Source organism: Schistocerca serialis, chromosome 9 (assembly GCF_023864345.2).
Source record: "Schistocerca serialis cubense isolate TAMUIC-IGC-003099 chromosome 9, iqSchSeri2.2, whole genome shotgun sequence".
Lineage (NCBI taxonomy): Eukaryota > Metazoa > Arthropoda > Insecta > Orthoptera > Acrididae > Schistocerca > Schistocerca serialis.
The window spans coordinates 394,431,491-394,454,043 of NC_064646.1; the positions used below are offsets into that span (position 1 = coordinate 394,431,491).

The 22,553-nt window shown below is 38.6% G+C and overlaps 1 protein-coding gene across 1 annotated transcript in view; it reads right to left on the reverse strand.

Annotated features, from left to right (window-relative positions):
- Window positions 1-3,846: 3,846 nt before the first annotated feature.
- Window positions 3,847-22,553, reverse strand: part of LOC126418913 (aldo-keto reductase family 1 member B1-like) — a 101,468-nt gene continuing 82,761 nt past the window's right edge. The window contains exons 6-7 of the mRNA XM_050085936.1: window positions 12,726-12,874; window positions 3,847-3,997 (exon numbers count right to left, since the gene is read on the reverse strand). Coding sequence (XP_049941893.1) covers window positions 3,955-3,997; window positions 12,726-12,874 — 192 coding nt within the window. The 3' untranslated portion in view covers window positions 3,847-3,954. The remainder of the gene's footprint in view (window positions 3,998-12,725; window positions 12,875-22,553) is intronic.

The following is a 22,553-nucleotide window of genomic DNA, read 5'->3' on the forward strand; positions in this document are numbered from 1 at the left end:
ATATGGGCAAGACCTATTCCCACCAGGCAACATTATCAAGCTGTAGCCTTTCCCCACTACTACCTGTGTCCCAGATTAAAAGCAGAAGCATGGAGATTGTATGGACCAGCTACAACCGATGCCTACATGGCACCATGACAAATGCAAGACTTTTGGGCAGTGTGATTTTGCATCATGCACTCATGTGATGTTGCACATCATATTTGCCAGCCCCAACTCCACCCACAATATTCAATCCTCAGATTGCTTTACAATGGAAGGACAAAACTTTTCTGTGCATCTCAACAGCACACATTATGTAATGTCCATCAATAGGTTAAAGCCAGTGTATTTGCTCACCCTTGACAATATCTGTATGCCACAAACAGTTGAGGTTTCCCTGCCCAATGCTAACACCACTGATACTACCACTGACCCTGCCGCCATTGTTGCCCCAACACAACTGGTGCCACATCTAATGCCACTCCCACCAGCATAGGTAAACCACTAGACAGCACCTGAGACACAGGTGCAGCCCTTTGCTTTCCCTTTCACTACACCTTCTCAGCATGCGCAGCCTGACACCAAGCATGCAATATGCAGTGCCAAGCCTGACACCTTGCCAGTGCCACCTAATGGAGTCAAAAGCTTTGCTGCTCCAGCAGCCTCTGCTACAATGCCTAACACAGCTTCAGCACCCAGAAGTCATTGCCACATCAGCATCTCTCTAGGGCATCTGACAGACTGCAGCAACAACAGCAGCACCACTCTCTGGCACCTGCAAAGTCTGAATGCTCTATCTTATGCTACCTGGCTGCACATTGTGTCTCTATCCATGTCCCACCTGCCCAAGTGCCCATCCCCACCTCACGCTCAGTGAGACTGCTAGGTCACAGCTCTTCGTGCTACCTGACACCTCCTCTGTAACCATCACTGTGCCAAGCAGCAACTTCTTTCCCAAGTTGCCACCCCAGCCACATCATAACTCACCAGGCATGCCTTCAGTCACGCAGTCCAGTGCACCATCCAGCAGGCCACCCATTGCTGCCACATACCAGCACTCACAGCATGCTGCCCAAACCACCCTCCATCACACACCACCAATCTGGAGGCCACATTAGCTGCCATTCACTGTCATATGCTCCATTGCACACACCCCTGCCTGTCATTAATGGCCAGCTGCTTTCCCCCCACTGCAAGCCATGTAGCCATGCCATGCTTTCAACATGGTGGCTATCAGGTGCCACAGACCTTGACCATTGCCTATCTCCCACCATTCAGAAAATGTCTCTGAATGCTGGCACCATTAACAACACTCACTACCACAGCATTCAGACTAGTTTTTGATGCGATGCAGCAGCATTCAGCATTGTTATCTCAACATCAACTGTTGCAGCAATGGCAACTATGTGGCGCCTACCTACATACCTAAAATTTCATGAATCCTACAGTCTGTCCTACCAGATAATACTCCCCTCATAGTTGCACCTAGATGTTCCCCAAAGAACTCATGTCGTAGTAGGCTCTCCTTACAGGAGTATCTTTCGCCCCCCCCCCCCCACCCCCCACCCCCCCCCCCCCACTACTGTAATCTTCCTACCATGTCTTTCATCCATAAGTGCTGTCAGTGTGTGAGGGAAGCATTCTTCAGTGTCAACAGTCAATGTAGCATGTGCAAAAGTGCTCCTCTTTTCATTTGTGAACCAGACCTTTTGTTTTTGCACCAGTGCTTTCTGCTGAGTCAGCTTTGTGCATAAGGCAGATAGCTTGCAAGCATCATAGCTTCCTGAGAAAGACCACTCACAGTTCAGTGGTTTAGGCTCATCCACTGCGTGCTCTTTAACTTTACTGAGTTACTTTGAAGATTTGTCTTCCAATCTCTGAAGATTATTAGTTCCAGATGCAGCAATGCACATAAACAACATGTACATTAGACTGCTTTGTGCCAGTGCCGGTCATCCACATGGACTATCCCATTCAGTTTTCAGACAGTTTTGAATATTCTTTCATTTGTGATATGCATTGTGTAGTGAAACACTTAAAGTGCTACCAGCATTACCACAATATCATTTTCAGTAACATGAAGAAGAACGAGTTTAAAGTCTATTTAAAGGCTCCTTTGAGTTGTAAACTCAGATTTTGTGAATTATTTCCCTGCTTGTCAGAGATTGATAAAATTAGCTCATTTAGTTTTTATATGGCCATTCCTTCATGAAAAACTTATTGCAAGCTACAAAAAGTAAATCCTTGATCTTAGACATACGGCAAAATGTTTCATAAGAAAGTGTATGATACCTGAGACTATTTAAATAACAGTTTTGGTATTATGACATTGTTCTACCTAAATCCTAGACATTGGAGTTAAAAGCTTGGTGTTAAAGATATACATTGTATAAGGAGAAGTTATAGCTCTCCCATGAGATAAAGCTCTGTTGGTAAAATTGCACAACTTTATCACACATTTAATTTAGTACTTATCAAAAAAGGTTGATAGTGAATAATCTTCCTTCAGTTTTGCTCAAAATTGAATGAATCAGGACTGACAAAACTGTTACAGTCTTATTCCACAGTGAACATGTAATCAGAATAACTTTGACTGCTAAGAGGTAGGGACATTTTCAAAACTTCGATTTTATGAATACTAGCAGGTATATAGGCAAGGCAGTATCCACATCTGGTGTACTTTTCTGAACTTTTAGCTGCTATGTAAAAAGAACTGCACACTGAGCCCTTTGTGTTGTGATTCATCCATTTTATATGAGAATATCCATAACTAACGCATCCAGAGTGAAAATCATTGCACACTGTTCTTCTGTTGCCAAACAAAAGTCTGGCATGCCACCCACTGAACATGTCTGGAATTTTGTTTTTTAGTTGCAGGAGCTTAGTGGCTAAGTGGTAAAATGTCAGACTGTGGATCTAAAGATATCAGGTTTGATCCAGACTTAAGTTTTGTCTCTCACTTATCCCTTCTTTCACTTCTTTCAATATGTATTGATGTGAAACATGACAAGTTGTACTGTATTACAGAGTCAACATTAAACTGTAAGTACACTATAGTTGTCTAGGTATGTCTGTTCAAAGATCAGAGGAAGGCAACAACATATCATTTACAGCTGGACCATGCCTAGTAAAGTACTGCACATGATGTTCAAACCAGTCTCTGGATTGATGACAAGTTTACTTGAGTGGCTAACTTCAATTCTCACCCAACAGCAGCACACACAGCTAAATTTTAGACTCAAAATATGTCACATGAGAACTATCATTCCTTAGAAGCACATTCTTATTTTTGATTTCGTGAAATGATTTGCAGATAGGCCCTAGTCTTACTAAACCATAAGGTGATTTCGTTAGATATTTATTTATAGTATATAATTGGTTTACTGCTCTGTAAATTCATTCATTCCTTTTTATTAGTTTAGCTTTCATATTATTGTCACTCAGTTCATTGCATTTGGTTCTTCCATAGTGCTGAAAATTTCTCAGTGTCATACTTACAAAATGACAATGAATTAGTTTCATTCTGCGTGAGGGTGTGAGAGTATGTGTGTGTAGGTGTGGCAGGGAGGAGGGGGGGGGGGGGGGAGGGGGAGAAGGCAGGTATACGCTCATATGTGTCTTCCTAGCCGCCACTCAACATCTGCTCTGCATGATGATGGGTTGTCTTTGCTCATTCCATCTTGTGTAACCAGAAGTTTTTCATTGTCTCACTAAAGAGGTAAATATAACCACATTATAATCTTTATTACAAAATACCATAGAAGACTCCTTACATATGTGGAATTGATCATTGACACACTAACAAATATTCACATAATATATGAAAAAAAGTATTTATAGAAATATCACAGTTAGGCAGCATAAGGGGCCTGGTAAATGAAGACAAAAAAAATAAGTCTGTAATGCTGTAGAATTTGTTTGAAATGGAGAGTTGATACTTTCTTCATTATTTTATTAGCTCTTTCTTCTCCATCAGAATTCATCATGGAAAGGATAATATTTTGAATGTTTTGCCCTGCAGGAGAAAGAAATTGTCACGAGTTAATAACCACTTACTGCTTAGTGTACATCATCATAATCCAGTTGCACTAATGCAGAGGGGTCAGCATGGAATCATATGGTAAAACTAAATTTTTACAGTAATGCCTTGCTGATAGTACGTTAATGTAATTAAGAAATTGTCATGAGTTAATAACCACTTACTGCTTAGTGTACATCATCATAATCCAGTTGCACTAATGTAGAGGGGTCAGCATGGAATCATATGGTAAAACTAAATTTTTACAGTAATGCCTTGCTGATAGTACGTTAATGTAATTAAGAAATTGTCATGAGTTAATAACCACTTACTGCTTAGTGTACATCATCATAATCCAGTTGCACTAATGTAGAGGGCTCAGCATGGAATCATATGGTAAAACTAAATTTTTACAGTAATGCCTTGCTGATAGTATATTAATGTAAAAAGCTGACATAATAACAGCAGATTAACAAATGAAAGGAAGATTAGTGTCTAAAAGTTGTTACAAACTGAAGCAGTAAATAGTGTTATAAGATACACCTCCCAGAAAAAAAGAGAGACAATATGATTGTAGCAATAGATATACAAGAGAGTATGAAAGGGAAATGCCAAGTCATGCGTGGTGTTCTGTAGACTACAATATGTAGGGCATTTCTTTTGTTTGTGAAGATAATTATCTGTTTTAAAAAATATACACAGAATTTTCTGTGTTACTGATAAATAATTGGAGTAAATGTATATATATAACTAGTTGGCAATAATATAAAAAAAATATTTTTCAGTGTATTAATAGGCAAATAAAATAGTTATTTTACTTGGCATGCTCTTATTCTTCACTATCATAGAGAATAATATTCTGGAAAAATGATTGAAGAATTAATGTAACATTTATGAGAGCGTAAAGGACTGCAGATTTATAAATAGTAAGAAGATTTACTCTAATGGCTTCTTGAGACACAGGATAGCTATTCAAATGTGTATCTGTATGTGGGAGATTTCTAAATTCCCAATAAAAGCTACTAATATGTTATTACAGAAGGACAGTTGTTCAGCTTTTTAACAATTCTTGGCTGTTGTATATGAATAGTAGTGTACATTATAATGATCTAAAGAGATATGCATAGTCAGCCACGTAATCAGTTTTTTTATCTGTTTATCTATGGGTAAATAAAACACTGGTAGGCTTCAGTTTCTACTTGTTGGTTCCCAAGTGATGGTAAACTTTTTACTGATACAAGAGGATACATGACTTTGTGTTAGGCAGATTCTAAAACCAGTTCCACATGATCAGCTGGAAAGATTGCATTTTGCACACCTGTAATGAATCAGACAGTGTCTGTAGCCAGTGCACCACATCCCAGGCACTGACTGCCAGCAGAGCATCCTCAGCAGCAAGCCACTTTCATGCTCTGGCCTACTTCTGCAAGAAAATGACCCAATCCTTAGACACTGATCACCCTTCAAGAAGTTTCTATATGATGCAAGAGTGTGGTAGTGCTACCTCTTCCCCATAATCAGCCTCCTGACAGTTAATAGTCATTGCATAACTAAGCTTTGTTATGATGCCCAGCTTGCCATGAAGACAAAGATGTACCTGTGACACAGTCACCAACAATGTTACTAGGCCATGAACCCTTGACTGCTGCCCGATTGCTCAGGCTCTTGGCAGCCCTGCACTCTGTTGCCATCATGAGTCTACTCAGCTGGGATCCAGCTGCCTTCCCATTTTCAGGGGCTTGAACTAGGCACCTCCATAGTGTCATCTGCCCCTGGGGTTTGACACAGACAACTTTAGCTGTCCATCCACTGGTGTGTAGGTTGGGGCACTGGCTGACACTACAGTCACTTCATCACATGCCGCAGGACCACGGCAAACCCCTCAACCAGGTCTGCAACAGGCTCAGTTACGTGACAGTGGGACCTGACACAGCGTCAGCAGATGCTTAGTATGCACTGTGAGGACACACAGCCAGAATATGATGCAACAGTATATTTGCCACACTCACCAGGGTTCCAGGGATCAAGATCCATGTCCAAAAAGACTGAATGGTCATAAATAATAAACAATAAATGGTATTTTATTCGGCCAAGAAGACTAAATGCTCATAAATAATAAACAATAAATGGCAATTTATTCATGGGCTGCCTTTTTCTCCTGCTCCCACATCCATATTTGGCATAAAATCTTTCACCCACTCCAAACCATGCTGTCACACAATAATCAGTCAAGCTTGAGGGACAATCAGTAAGCAATTCATCACTTTTTTCTGCAGCTGACTTTGGTTGAAAAAATGCAGAATTTGCTGTGGTACATCACAGAATATCCCTCCTTCATCCCCTGATAGGTGGCAGAACTTCATGAAGCATTCTGCATTCCAAGCAGATAGCTGTCACTGAATTTCTTTTGGCAGAAAACCAGAGCATCAAAGATATTTATAGATGCTTGTAGAACACCTATGGAAACCTGGCAGTTAGAAGAAGCATGGTGAGTCATTTAGCAAGGTGTCTTTCATTATTGCAGAAATGTCTTGCAAACCTGTCTGATCTCCCATATCCCTGTTGAGGGCACTCAGCTGTGAGTCCTGCACTTTAGAATGCATCCCCAAGCAAACTAACTGGGCATTTTCATTTGATTGACAGATCGCAATGAAGCATCTCGTTGCGTAAGAGGACATCTCTGTTAGTAGTGCTGACACTCTCATCCACCAGCTGAAGTACTCACTGGGTTCCTCGCTGCCTATCAGAAGACCATAAAGAGCAACAAAGGACTGTCTGTGCCAAATTGCTTATGCAGTACAAGGCTGATCATGACAATTTGTTGTAAACATCATCATAGGCAATGAGACATGGATTCATCAGTTCAAACTACACTACTGGCCATTTAAGTTGCTACACCACGAAGATGCCGTGCTACAGGTGCAGAAATTTAGCCAACAGGAAGAAGATGCTGTGATATGCAAGTGATTAGCTTTTCAGAGCTTTCGTGCATGGTTGGCGCCGGTGGCGACACGTTACAACTTGTTGACATGGGGAAAGTTTCCAACCGATTTCTCACACACAAACAGCAGTTGACCGGTGTTGCCTGGTGAAACATTGTTGTGATGTCTCGTGTAAGGAGGAGAAACGCATACGATCGTGTTTCCGACTTTCATAAAGGTTGGATTGTGGCCTATCGCGATTGCAGTTTATCGTATACTAACAATGCTGCTAGCATTGGTCGAGATCCAATCACTGTTAGCAGAATATGGAATCGGTGGGTTCAGAAGGGTAATACGGAATGCCGTTCTGGATCCCAACAGCCTCGTATCACTAGCAGTTGAGATGACAGGCATCTTATCCGCATGGCTGTAACGGATCGTGCAGCCACGTCTCGATCCCTGAGTCAACAGATAGGATGTTTGCAGGACAACAACCATCTGCACGAACAGTTTCACGATGTTTGCAGCAGCATGGACTATCAGCTCGGAGACCGTGGCTGTGGTTACCCTTGATGCTGCATCACAGACAGGAGCGCCTGCGATGGTGTACTCGACAACAAACCTGGGTGCACGAATGGGAAAACATCATTTTTTCGGATGAATCCAGGTTCTGTTTACAGCATCGTGATGGTCGCATACGTGTTTGGCGACATCTGCGGTGAACGCACATTGGAAGCGTGTATTCATAATCGCCATACTGGCGTATCACCCGGAGTGATGGTATGGGATGCCATTGGTTACACGTCTTGGTCACTTCTTGTTCTCATTGATGGCACTTTGAACAGTGGACGTTACATTTCAGATGTGTTACAACCCGTGGCTCTACCCTTCATTCGATCCCTGCGAAACCCTACATTTCAGCAGGATAATACATGACTGCATGTTGCAAGTCCTGTATGGATACAGAAAATGTTCGACTGCTGCCCTGGCCAGCACATTCTCCAGACTCTCACCAATTGAAAACGCCTGGTCAATGGTGGCTGAGCAACTGGCTCATCACAATACGCCAGTCACTACTCTTGATGAACTGTGGTATCATGTTGAAGCTGCATGGGCAGCTGTACCTGTACATGCCATCCAAGCTCTGTTTGACTCAATGTGCAGGCGTATCAAGGCCATTATTATGGCCAGAGGTTGTTGTTCTGGGTACTGATGTCTCAGGAACTATGCACCCAAACTGCATGCAAATGTAACCACATGTCAGTTCTAGTATAATATATTTGTCCAATGAATACCCATTTATCATCTGCATTTCTTCATGGTGTAGCAATTTTAGTGGCCAGTAGTGTAGAAACAAAATGGCAATCTATGAAGTGGTGACACACCACCTCTCCCCTGAAGAAAAAGTTCAAAGCCACACTCTTAGCTAGTAAACTCATGTTGATAGTCTTCTGAAAACATAAAGGTATTATTCTGTTTGATGTCCTCCTTCATGGTGCAATGATCACCTCTGAAATGTACTGTGCTACCCTCAGGAAACTGAAGAAACAACTTCAGAGTGTTCATCACCACAAAACAAACTTCTCCTTTTCTATGACAATGTGAGTCCTCACACAAGTCTGTCCACCCAAGAGGAGCTTACAAACTTCAATGGACTGTTCTTCCTCATCAACTGTTCAAATGTTCAACTGTGTGTGAAATCTTATGGGACTTAACTGCTAAGGTCATCAGTCCCTAAGCTTACACACTACTTAACCTAAACTATCCTAAGGACAATCACACACACCCAGGCCCGAGGGAGGACTCGAACCTCTTCCGGAACCTCCTCATCGACTCTACAGCCTGCATCTCACACCTTCTGACTTCCGTACCCAGTAAAGGATGCACTCCATAGGAAACAGTGCATGGATGATGGGGAGCTTACTGATGCAGCAAAATGTTGACTCCAATGTCAACCAATAGAGTGGTACTGTGGGGGCATGTAGGCCCTCACAGTTAGACAACATAATACTGCTGCTTTGAACAGCGATTACATTGAGAAATAGGGTTTCGTAGACAAAAGAAGGGAGAATAATATGGTGTATTAGAATCCTGAATAAAGCCAACCTGATTTCAGAAAACTTATTGCATTACTTAATGTCAATCATATACCAGTGCAATGTGATTTTTATATAAGTATGACATGTGTCAAATTCTTTCAAGTTGTTCATAAAATAGAAAGAAAATCTAGTTTTCCATTTGTAAGGCTATTAGAAAAAGCAGAAAACAAGAAATAGCCATAACATGTAGTAGAATTTTTTTTTTAAGGAAAATTGTTTATTGGTAGGCAGAGAAAGTGCTGGTGCCAGTCATAGATTAGAACAGTGCTATCATATGACGTAAAATGAGTGACAACACTTGTATTGTTGGTTGCTCAGGAATGTGAGGTTACATATGAAAAATAATATTCATTCTGAAAGGAATGACAGTCAAAATTTTATAGGTCTGAAAGTGTTAAAGTTACTTGTTTACACTGTTGAGCATGAAGCAAGTCATCCAAAATGTTTTCCATCCAAGAAACATAAGTGGTTGTAATGGTAGTAAATAAAAGCAATTCTGTATGAGTTGTGTTATTCCCTCATATATCAAACGGAGTAACTAGTCATGTGCATATGGTGCTGGGTACATAATTTTTCATATTATAGTCAAAATATGAAGATATTAGGTCACTCACAAAATATCTCCTACATACCAGATATTCTCCAAATATCTGAACAGAAAGACTATTCCGCAATAGTTTTCCCCAGATGTAGAAAACACCTCATGTATCATATCAGCTCCTACTTTCAAAGTTTCCACTGAAAAGAATAAGAGAGAAAAATCTTTCCCTCAAGGGGAACATCCAGCACACATTCTAGAAGAATGTCTGTCCCTGAAGCCTTTCCTGGTTTCAAGTTGTGAAGGATGTTATACTTGAATTGTATGCTGCAAAGAAAGCCTCCACAGTGGAGGAGCTACATTTCACTACATTTCAGTAGAGTTTAGTTATCTCAAGATAAGTTGGCTGTCAGTGAGTAGGATTGCATTGTCTTGGGTTTGCAGGTTCCCTCTTAACTCCTGACCCTGTCACATGTTCAAGCTGTGTAGAGCCCTTACACAGTAATGAAGGAGTTACATGGGTAATCAGTTCCCTGGATCATTGCTGATACCACTTGTCGTTAATTTCCCTTATTACAGTGTGACATTTGCTCTTCAGGTCTTGGAAATGTTCCTTCTTAACTTCAGAGGATGGATTTTGGGTGAGGTACAGATAGACATCACTTATAGGCAGTGATAAGGCTTAAAATTTCTTCATTATTTTTATCAAACCAGTCCTGTCATTTTCTTTTTGTGGAATGAATTGTTTCTTCTTGGTGGCTATTCAATGATGTTTTGCATTGTGACCCACTGTAGCTTTAATTCTCTTGTGATGACTGGGTGATGAGTCAACTTGTCTCAAATATTGGCCTGAATTTCTGTCACAATGACTGCATTTCAAAGCTGTTATGTGTCATATTTCTTTCTACAGATGTTAATTAAATGGTCAAAAGGTATTTGGTCAATGTAAACCTAAGTCAACTGAAAAGAAGTTTGCAATCTGTCCAACAATCATCAAAGTTTGTTACTGTATTTGTGTTGAGCACATAGCTTACTGTGTTGTTTACATGATAGCACAACCAATAAAATGACAGTGTCTGCAGCATTGCAGCATCCATGTAGTCTTGAAGTATTCTGGTAAATGGAATCACTGTTAGTGTAGAGCTGCTCAAACTCTACACACACTCAAAAATAGCAATCTGTTGTCATAGCAGTTTCCCACTTCCTGTTTGTCTATGATATTCTCTCACATCTGATCATCTTTCCCCATTCTAATATTAAAATCACAAAGTAATAAGAATTTATCTCCAAAGAGCATCTTGTTGAAAACAAGTAGGTGTACACACAATTTTTCGAATGTCCATCACAATTTAACATGGGGGCATATGAGGAAATGAGTGTGTGGCATATCAGAAAGATGATGATTTAAGTTGTTAGGCTGGACTTAAATTTGACTTCTGATTATTAGTCTACATTTTCTAAGTTTTTTTCCATGTGGGGTAGGCAGCAGTGCTCCTAAAGAGGCTAGCCAGTATCCAGATGCAGGACTGAAACCCTTGACCTTCAAGAGGACATATTTGTTTTTGCACATCCAGGCATGTGGGATATTAGCACCCCACCTTCTACAATAATTTATAATTTCTTTAGGAATCAGTTACATATTTATGTTTATATGATTCATTACAGATATACATCTTTTATGGCTAATTGTGTCCCTCAGGATATATATATATATATATATATATAAACACACACACACACACACACACACACACACAGGCTGGTTTTTTACACCGTTTGGAAAGATTCTCTTTTCCTAAGAAAACCTCAGTTTCTGAATTTCTTGCTTCCTCACTCCCACTTTCGTCTTCCCTTTCAGAGTTAGTAGATAAAGTGGAAATGGCACACCTATTCAGAATTGTAAAGGAAATGGGAGGGAAAAGGAAGGTCCAGTAAACAAACACCTAAAGCTGCCATACCATAGAGCTCTGCGGTGCGCTACAGCACTACAAAATTCTGCAATGGGGTCCCAAATACCCCAGTGCACCCACTCAAAGATTAATAGCCATGGGTCTAAAGGAGACAACAATTACATATATGCCACCAAAACCCCAGGCCAAAAACTGAAACTTTCTGTTTCACTCAGCACATATCTCTGTCACCCTTGTACCATTTCCATTGAAATGTCAAGAAAAAGAAAAAAAAATGAAGCTAAGGAAGACAGAAAGAAACAGAAGAAGAAAGTGACATAGGTTTGACTCTTTTTTAAGGTGATCACAACTCTCAGGAATTGGCACACACACTGTGATACTGGAACCATTTACTGCACCCCAAGTAGCATGGAATAGGCAGTATCCAGTGCCAAAACAGCAATTGCCTGCCATAGACTTGAGAATACTTTAGTTATTCCTTCATAGCCAGTTCATCTGACAGGGCCTTGCCATTGGTAACCAAGTAAAGCTAGTGTTTTCTCCTCCATTTACATGACAACTGGACACTTGGAAATGACTTTGCCTCAGTTGATCCACAACTGCTTATTTGGCTCAGTCTGATTTGCAGTTCTCCTGAATATCTACACAGTGTCACCTATTAGGTGCTTGGAAAAACCTCAGTAGAGTTGAAGTCACCCCCAGAGTGTCTCACATAGATTTATGCCCAGCGTTTACTTAATTCAGAACTGCATCCCCAAGCAAACTAACTGGGCATGCAGGCTGTTATATGCAAGAACAGCTCAAAATCAAAATCCTGAGGAGTGTAATATGCAACTGTGAGGGGTATGCTGCTGCAGTGATCAATGACAAAGGAGATGAAAGTATAAGACTGCAAGGAAATAGAATGTGAGTTGTGAGGAATAATTCAATCAGAAGCTTGATGACTCAATAACTAATCTTTAAAATAAAATTTTATACATTCTGTTCCAATTTCTCAAATGTCAATATCTCTTCTTATCTGGAATTTATGTGATGGGTTATCAACAGTTAGTTGAACCTGTTGAAATCCATTAATGACTTATACACATGCAAATGTTCGCCACATTTTAGTCTAGATGTAATCACTTGGATTTCACTTAAGAAAAATTATTTTTTTGTTTGAAATAAAATGTTAGCATTCTCCACAAAGTGCAGAATGCAGTAATTATAGACATATAGTTCATTTCTAATTAACCTGAATTCATGGGGCAGACTTACTGAGCATGTGGGAAAACCCTGTAGTTTTTGTTCAGTTTACTGATGTCTGTTACGTCATCATTACTGAGCTCAAAGTCAAAGATATGGATATTTTCCTCAATCCTCTTCTTGGTGAAGGACTTTGGAATTGGTACAGTTCCTAGCTGAAACTGCAACAAAATACAGAATTAAATATTTACCAGCCTATTTTATGGTACTATGAACTAGTATTAAATTCAATTAGTGTTACGTTACTCCTATTGTAGAGACCAAGAAATATTTATTGGAAGCTCGTATGCACCAGAGATGAAAAAAGATCACAGTATGTTATTTCTCACACCATTATCAACTGATTTCCTTCTACTTTTATTCCATAACAGCTCGAATAAAGAGCACATTAGTGAAGTTCACTTTATCCTTACCCTTCATCTGTTCACCTTTTATTTCATCTCCATTGACTTGTTTGTAAAATATTGATAATGCCATTAGAGATTTGATTAGCATAAATATGTAAATGCCAATCATAGACATTAGTTGATGGTATTAAAAGGAACAGCAAAGAGAAAATAACTGAAGAGAAATTCATGTTTGGCACTCAGAAAACAACAGAAGAAAATTAGAAGACATTTTGGCATAGTGCACTTAGTCAGCAATATGTGTGATGTAGCTGTAAAATGACACTAGCTGTTTAGGCTTTAATATTTCTTTTACAGAATGGTCTATCAGTACTTGGAGGAACACAGACATGTTAGAAACTGAAATACACACCACTAATGTTCCACAATAATATTTGTTTTATAGTTTGTTGTGAACTAGCATCCAGCTTCCTGGGCCGTCATAAGACAAGACTAAATGGGTAAACCATAAATTATCAGTGAACATTCATAAGTGTTCAAAGATTGTTTTTTCCAAAGATATGTGACCTTTTGTAACTTTATATTGGTAAATGAACTTCTATCAGACTGAAATTCGCAAATAAATTATAAAAAGTAATTCTTATATTATTTTATACTCAAATATTAAAAAATACAATAATGTACAGGCCAAAAATAGTACACATATGAGTACTGGCACAGACTGGTATGTTATATGTACAAAATAAGTGGTGAATGTGATGAGCAGACAAAAATAGATGGATAGATTGGGGAAGAGGGGGGGAGGGGGGGGGGAGTCAGTGGAATGTGAGTGGGGAACATTCATACTATTTATGATAAGGATATTGTCTTAGAGTGAGAAACACATTAACTGGCTGTTGCTGCTGCTGCTTTAGTAAGGATGAATAATGGGACTGTAATTGGCCATTAAGGATTAAATTAAAAGAAATAACCAAATAAACTGTGTAAAGTAATGGTTATAGTCCTACCCCAATTGATAACGTACTTGTTAGAGGGAAAAGAGAGAAGATAATAGTACTTCTGTGAACGCTTCAGAAGGCACTAAATCATTCTTACAACAAATAGGGCCCCATGTTAAATGTAGATAAGACTTCACACATACTTGCCAGCAAACTAAAATCTAGGAAATATAATCAGTTTTTTATATTAGTAATACTGTTGCCATCATTCAACAGTAAAAGCAAGATTACACCTTCAGAGTAGGCTGGAATTTATAAAATTTGCTATAATTTTTGTGGCAAATTATATGTTGCTCAGCAAGGGAGTGCTATACAGGGTGATTCAAAAAGAAAGAATAGATGTCAATTGTTTCTTACATACAAGCTATAAAAGATAGAAACACATTGCACATGTCACTTGTTAGAGGAAGGTTCAAAGTTTCGACACAGTTGTGTTGTTGTTTGTTTGTAGCAACATAGATTGAAAGAGGTGGTCAACAAGATCTTGTTCATTGCTTTTGGCCTCCCAGATCATCAGACCTCACACCTAGTGATTTTTCTCTATCCCAGCTGTGGCAGCTACTCTTCAAGGGCTGAGAAATTGAATTGTTGAAGCTGTTGATTAGTTAACAGGAACTTGTTGATTCATGAGTGGAATGAAATGGACTGCAATTTCAATGTTTCTCAGGCAATGAATGGTGTTCATGTTGAGTACATGGAGTAGAGTCTGCGTGAACGTAAAACTTTGAATCTCCTTCTTTCTAGTGACATATGTAATGTGTTTCTATTTTTCATAGTTTGCCTGGAATAAACAACTGAAATTTGTTCTTTCTTTTCAATAATTCTGTAACTATGAGGCTAACTGAACATGAAAAGAGTTGGAGACTGAAAAAGAAAAATTCCATGTTTGCTGAACATGCTCTGAATGAACAGCATTCTTCTGATATTAAATGTAATGTTTCCATAGAGGAACTTTTATTTATTTATTTATTTTATTTTGATCCAACATCAACTGATTACAAAAAGAAAGGTTTTCTTGTTCCAGTCTTCTGGATAAGTCAGAGCCTTACTTACTAGAGTTACATATTATTGGCTGGCACTTTTATCTACACAACTTTTTCTAAATTTAGTTGAGAGAACAGAGCTACATATATGGACTGTACATGAAAAAAATTTGTTATTGCCATACTTAAAATTAAGGAATCTACAGTTTGTGACACAGTATTCATATCTGACATTCAAATATTTACAGTTTGTGACACAGTGTAAGATCTGAGATTACATATATTTTTAGATAGATGGTCTTCCATCTTATGAGTGTACTAAATCTAAAAACTCATCTATTGAATATACAGGATTGTTTAGGAGCCACAATTTTAATTTCATTTTTAGTTTTGTAATGGGCAATATGGAGATTATTAGGATGGAAGCAATTCAGTAGTTTTATGCCTGCATAGTGAGGGCTTTTCTCATAAAGTATTCTTCTATGAGAGATGATGTGGGGTCTCTCTCTACCTCTAGTATTGTGATCGTGTATTTCTTTATTAAGTGTTTTGTTACTGTCTACTGTCATAATGATTAAATACTGACATCTGGCTATCAGTGAACACCAGTCACAGAATCCTGACTAAATCCTTAATAATTAAATTCACTTCCATCATTCACACTCACAGCACAGATCACAGCAGCAGCCAGTTAATGTTTTTCTCACCATACAATAATGTGCTTGATGTAAATATTATAACTGACCTCCAACCACATTTTGTTGAGTGATTTCTCTCTCTCTCTCCCAAACTCCCACCCTGCCTTTGTTGCCTGTTTAGCATGATCACCATTTATTTTGTCCATATATGAGTAGGGAGCATGAGGAATCACTTCAAAGTTGTTATCACGAAGAAACTGTTGCGTAGCGTTAGCTCGATGTGCGGGTGTGTTGTCTTGGTGAAACAGCACACGCGCAGCCCTTCCTGGACGTTTTTGTTGCAGTGCAGGGAGGAATTTGTTCTTCAAAACATTTTCGTAGGATGCACCTGTTACCGTAGTGCCCTTTGGAACGCAATGGGTAAGGATTACGCCCTCGCTGTCCCAGAACATGGACACCATCATTTTTTCAACACTGGCGGTTACCCGAAATTTTTTTGGTGGCGGTGAATCTGTGTGCTTCCATTGAGCTGACTGGCGCTTTGTTTCTGGATTGAAAAATGGCATCCACGTCTCATCCATTGTCACAACCGATGAAAAGAAAGTCCCATTCATGCTGTCGTTGCGCGTCAACATTGCTTGGCAACATGCCACACGGGCAGCCATGTGGTCGTCCGTCAGCATTCGTGGCACCCACCTGGATGACACTTTCCGCATTTTCAGGTCGTCATGCAGGATTGTGTGTACAGAACCCACAGAAATGCCAACTCTGGAGGCGATCTGTTCAACAGCCTTGAGATTAAATCACAGGAATGTTGAATGGCTGTATAGTGTGTACTGATAAATGTGTGAACAAAATAAGTTACTTTGATCGTTTAACGAGCTTAAGTTAAACATTTTATGGTGTGCATATGTGGATTAGTAATTGTTCTCGGTGAGTAACTAAAAATACGGTGATCTGTTGAAAGAACAGGGACATATTGTGCTTTGAACCTAACTAGTGCACAATGGCCACGACCAGTTCGGAAAATTTGAATTCTATTTACGAAATAAGTGAGGAAGCGTGGAATAAACTGTGTTCCTGTAACAAAACAGCAAGAAAAGGCGTGTGTTGTGTAAAGTGTAATGGGAAATTCCATTACTCATGTGTAAATTCAACGAATAGAGTGAAAAGCTGGAAATGCAGTGATTGTTTTCGTACTGACGGTGACGATATGGATGAAATCAAACAGACCCGTTAAAAACGTGTGTGTGCAAAAAGTTACAGAATGAACTCAGAATGGTAAGAAAGGAACTTAAGTATTCGAAAACAATTATATGCTTGCTAACAAACGAACTACAGAAGTGAGAATCAGGCAAGATAGAAATGTGCAAAAACTACAGATTTGATGCACCCAACATAAATCACGATTCACAACACAGTGTGCATACCACAACACAGAACGCAGTTCAAAAAAGAAATCAATCTATGGGTGCAGCAATGAAAATGCAAACCTTTGCTCCTGAGAGTCAGTCAGTGAATAGGAGACCCAAAATATTCGTTGCCTCAGATAGCCATGGCAGAGACTGTGCAAGAAACATTTTAAACTTAGCTTCAAATAAATATGATGTTGAAGGGAAGGTGATACCAGGTGCCCCCACTAGTGTAATACTAAAAAAATGCAATGACCTCCATAAGTTGACAAGTGAAGATTTTGCAATTATCTGGGCAGGGGCTAATGATGTAGCAAAGAATGAAACCAAGTTGGCAATTCGTTCACTACATAAATCCTTGTCAGCATTACAAAAAACAAATACAAAAGTGATTGTAGTTGGTGTACCACATAGACATGACCTGCCTGAATGGTCTTGTGTAAACCAAGAAATTCAATCTGCAAACAGAAAACTAAAAAAAAAAAACAGTGAAAGGCTTCCATAACACTTGTTTTATTGATACTCCTAGTAACAAGGAGCTTTATACAGCACATGGACAACACCTTAATGCAACTAGTAAAGAACTAATTGCCACAAGGATTTATGAATCAGTGGAAACAAACAGGAAAGTGTACAAAACAGCAATAGAACTTAAATGGAAGGGTACTGAAGTCTCAGATAAAGAATCAGTGAGAATTGTTATTGACACAACTCCAGCACAAATAACAACAGAATCCTTAAAAGTGAACTCTGTTTGTGGGGAGAGGACAATTACTCAAGCAATAAACTTACCCAAGAGGACAGTGCAAACGTTTGAAGAAGCAGCAAATAAGGTGGCAGGAAAGAAGGCACCATATAAGAAGAGAGACCTACTTGCAAAAAGAAGAACAGCAAATCAAGCTCAAGGGATGAGATTACCAACACGTGGAGTACGGCAGTCAACCCGAAAAAAGAAACCACAACCGAGGGACCAAGATTTTTGGTGGGATCAGCAGTGGTTTCACAGATGAAAGCAGTTAACAAAGTGAGTCATCAAGTGGATGAACAGGTATGTGACTATCATAACACACATGATCACAGTGCATCAAGATTAAATACATTAATGGAACCTACAACTTCAAATATAAAGTCAAATTGCACTCAGAGGAATACAGACAGAGACAAACTACTCACTTTTCTACAAGTTAACATACGTTGTATTAGAAATAAAATTTTAGAATTAGAACTTTTATGTAACACTGAGCATGTAGATGTTATATGTGTATCTGAGCACTGGTTAACACAAGAACAAGTAAATATGTTCATTCCCCAAGGGTATGTTGTGGGAGACATGATGTGTAGAAAACAGAGAAAGAATGGTGGGGCGGGAATTTTTGTCAAAGAAGGAATAATGTTTTCCAGAATTGATGTATCTACATACTCCTCAGAGCTAGATGGGGAGTTTAGTTGTGTAAAACTAATGAATGAAAATATAGTGGTAGTTAGTCTATATAGGTCGCCAGATGGTGATGTAAATTTGTTTATTGAAAAATGTGAATTAATAATTTAAAAAATATTGAAGAGTAAAACGAGAATTGCTATATGTGGTGCTTTCAACATAGAAATGGTAAACACAAAGAGACCAGTTGCTAGGACATTTTTGAATATGCTAAGATCATTAGACCTCTATTGTACAAATAACTGTGCCACACGTAAGAATGCCTGTATAGACAATATTATTGTGTGTTTCCATAGGGAGGATTTTACAGTTAGACTTGCAGGAAGTGGACTTGCAGATCATGAGCCACTACTCCTTACCCTCCGTAAGAAGCAGCCAGTTAAAACTGAAGAATCTAAAGTAGTAGTGGTACGAAGACAGAAGGAAGAGTACATAAATATGTTTGTTGATAGATTAGGAAGTGCAGATTGGGACTTTATATATAATTGTCAATCTGGAAAAAGGGAAGCTGAAATTAGCTTTGGTAACTTCTTTAAAAAGTACACAGATTTATGGTATTCTTGCTCACCAGTACAAAAAAATTAGATATCCAAATGAAATGAAAAAGAAAAGTCTGAACTGGTTCACACAAGAGCTAGTAGAAATTAGAGGAAACTTGCATATGCTGTACCAGATCCATAAACAAGCCACTGACCAAGGTGCAGAACAGAGTGTGAACATTCATAGGTCATATCTGAAATGCAAAAAATACTATAAAGCTAAACTACATCTGGCAAAAAAGCAAGCAGTGGAGAACTATATAGAAAGAGCTCCCAATAAATGCAAGGCAGCCTGGCAAATAATAAAACAAGAGAATACACCGAAACACACAGAAACATCTCTGCTTGATCCTGAAGAGTTAAATGAGTACTTTTTAAACTCAGTTAAAAAAATAAGTAACAGTACCAAAGCAACAAATTCATCTGCAATGAACCTTGTTAGAACACCACTGCCTGTTAACCTGGCATTTCAATGGAGGGCTGTCACACCTGCTGATGTTATAAAAGCTGTATCCAAATTTTCAGATTCTAAAAGTATGGACTGTTATTGGTTATCAAATAACATAATTAAAAAGACAATACAGTCAATCGCCAAACCATTAGCTTATATTTTTAATAAATGTGTAGAATTTGGAGTTTTTCTGGATGCACTCAAGGTATCAAAAGTTGTCCCAATTTTTAAAAAAGGAGACAAACATCTCCCTCAAAGCTACAGACCAGTCTCCATTGTTCCAATATTCTCAAAGGTATTTGAGAATACACACACAAATAAGCAACTTCTTTGAAAAACACAATATCCTATGTAACAATCAGTATGGCTTACAAAAGGGGAAGAACACAACAGGGGCCATCTTGGAAATCATTGACCAAACCTTAACAGCTTTTGAAAATAATAACATGGCATCACTGGTATTATGTGACCTAAGCAAAGCTTTCAATTGCATTCCTGTTGACATACTACTGGGGAAACTAGAGTTTTATGGGGTGAGAGGGAGCACTTTATCTGTGATAAATTCTTATTTAAGTAACTGAAAACAATTCGTTTCAGTCAGAAATTTAAATTCTTCGATCATGGAAATCAGCACAGGTGTACCACAAGGGTCTATCCTTGGACCCTTCTTCTTCATTGTCGCTATTAATGATTTACCTAAAAATATAGCTCACCCTGTTGTGTGTTATGCTGACAATACAACACTACTTACCACACATCAGAACATTTCAGATCTGAATATCCTAACAAAAGAAACACTAGATAAGGCCCTGGACTGGTTTGCAGCCAATAAGCTCCTATGCAACCCTGACAAAACACAACAACTTTTAATGGGAACATCAAATGAAGTAGGCAATAAGTCGGTAAAACTCTTAGGTATTCACATTGACTCAAAACTATATTGGGAGGAACATGTCAATCATGTATGTGAAAAAATATCTCGGGTGGCATACCTTCTCTTGAAACTAAGGGAGGTAGTGAGCTTGGAGTACCTCAGGGTGACATACTTTGGGCTATTCCAGTCACATATTTCATATGGTCTTATTATATGGAGGCACTCCCCTCACATCAAAAACGTATTGAAATTACAAAAAAAAAGTCATAAGTATAATATGTAAAAGAGGTCATAGGGAGCACTGTCGTCCTCTTTTCTCCAGACTCAGAATACTTACAATTATAAATTTATACATCTATGTGTCTGTACTCTATATTAAAAATAATATTTCAGAATTTATTGCCAGAAAGGAAATACACGAACACAACACCAGGGCGAACGGTAATTTAGATATACCGCGCCACAGATTAGCGAGAATAGGAAATTCCCACAAAGTTAACCCACTCAAAATGTTTAATAAACTGCCAATTCATGTTCAGTCTATGGATACAAATTCTTTTAAAATTAAGCGGTACAGCTGGCTTTCAGATCATCCATTCTATGACATTAAAGAATTCTTTGAGATGCCTGAGGAGAATATAAGCATTTAAAAGTTGTCTGTAGTTAAACATATTATTTTGTGCTGTGGTTAATCATGTGTAATTACAAAGTTTATACTATAAACAATAAAATACCTTATTACATTAGATTATAAGATAGCTTATTGCGTTAGCTTTAAAAAGCTATCCTTTGTAATCTGGTACACTGCCATGCTTCAAATGTATTTATAATGTATTGACAGAAGTTTATTTTGTTATTCTGTATGTACTAGTACATCTTGTATGACAAAGCCAATTTCATTGTAAAATGATCTATGGTGAATAAAATTCTTGAAATTCTTGAAACAGTCATTCGGTGATCCCCCCAAAACAATTCTCTCCACTTTCTCAATCATGCCGTCAGACCGGCTTGTGCGAGCCTGAGGTTGGTTTGGTTTGTTGTCACATGATGTTCTGCCTTCATTAAACTGTCGCACCCACGAACGCACTTTCGACATCCATAGCTCCATCACCACATGTCTCCTTCAACTGTCGATGAATTTCAATTGGTTTCACACCACGCAAATTCAGAAAACGAATGATTGCACACTGTTCAAGTAAGGAAAACGTTGCCATTTTAAGTATTTAAAACAGTTCTCATTCTCGCCGCTGGCGGTAAAATTCCATCTGCCATACAGTGCTGCCATCTCTGGGACGTATTGACAATGAACGTGGCCTCATTTTAAAACAATGCGCATGTTTCTATCTCTTTCCAGTCCGGAGAAGAAAAATCGGAGGCCTTAGAACTTGAATGCACCTCGTATAAATGTAGGTTCACAGAAACCATCTTTGATATTATAAATGATGTAGAATCAACAAACTCTTCCCAGACACATATAAAATTTGCAAATGACATCAACATCTGAAAAAGGGAAGACTGTAGATGAATTGGAAAATGAAATCAAAGTATCCATGTTACACATAACTGATAGGTTCTCCAGAAACAGTCTTACCATAAACGCAGAAAAGGCAGTGACTATGCATTTACATACAACACAAAGAATACACCTCTCAAGCCCTGTCATAATGTTATCTGGTAAAAAATTAGGAAATGTAAGCAGCACTAAATTTCTTGGAATATGGATCCAAGAAAACCTAAAGTTGAGCAAACACGTAAGCTTCATCAATAAGAAATTAAGTACCATGAAAATTCCTTCTGGCTGCATGACACAACAAAGATAAAAAAAATATACATTACACACAGGTGTTGAGTTATGGCATAATTTTTTTGGGGCAACTCACCTGCCAGCAGAAATTGCTTTATTGTCCAAAAACGAATTATAAGGACCATAGGAAATGCAACTACTAGAAGATCATGCAGGACACTATTTAAGAAACTACAAATTCTTCCACTACCTTGCTTATACACTTTGGAAGTTACATGTTTCATTAAAAAAATAATGGTCACTGAAGACCAACTAGTACAAAAAATGAAACTTCATAATTACAATGCATGACAGAAAATGGAACTGCATAGTGAATATCCAAAAAACAAAACTTAGACAGGATGGGTCCCTACTAG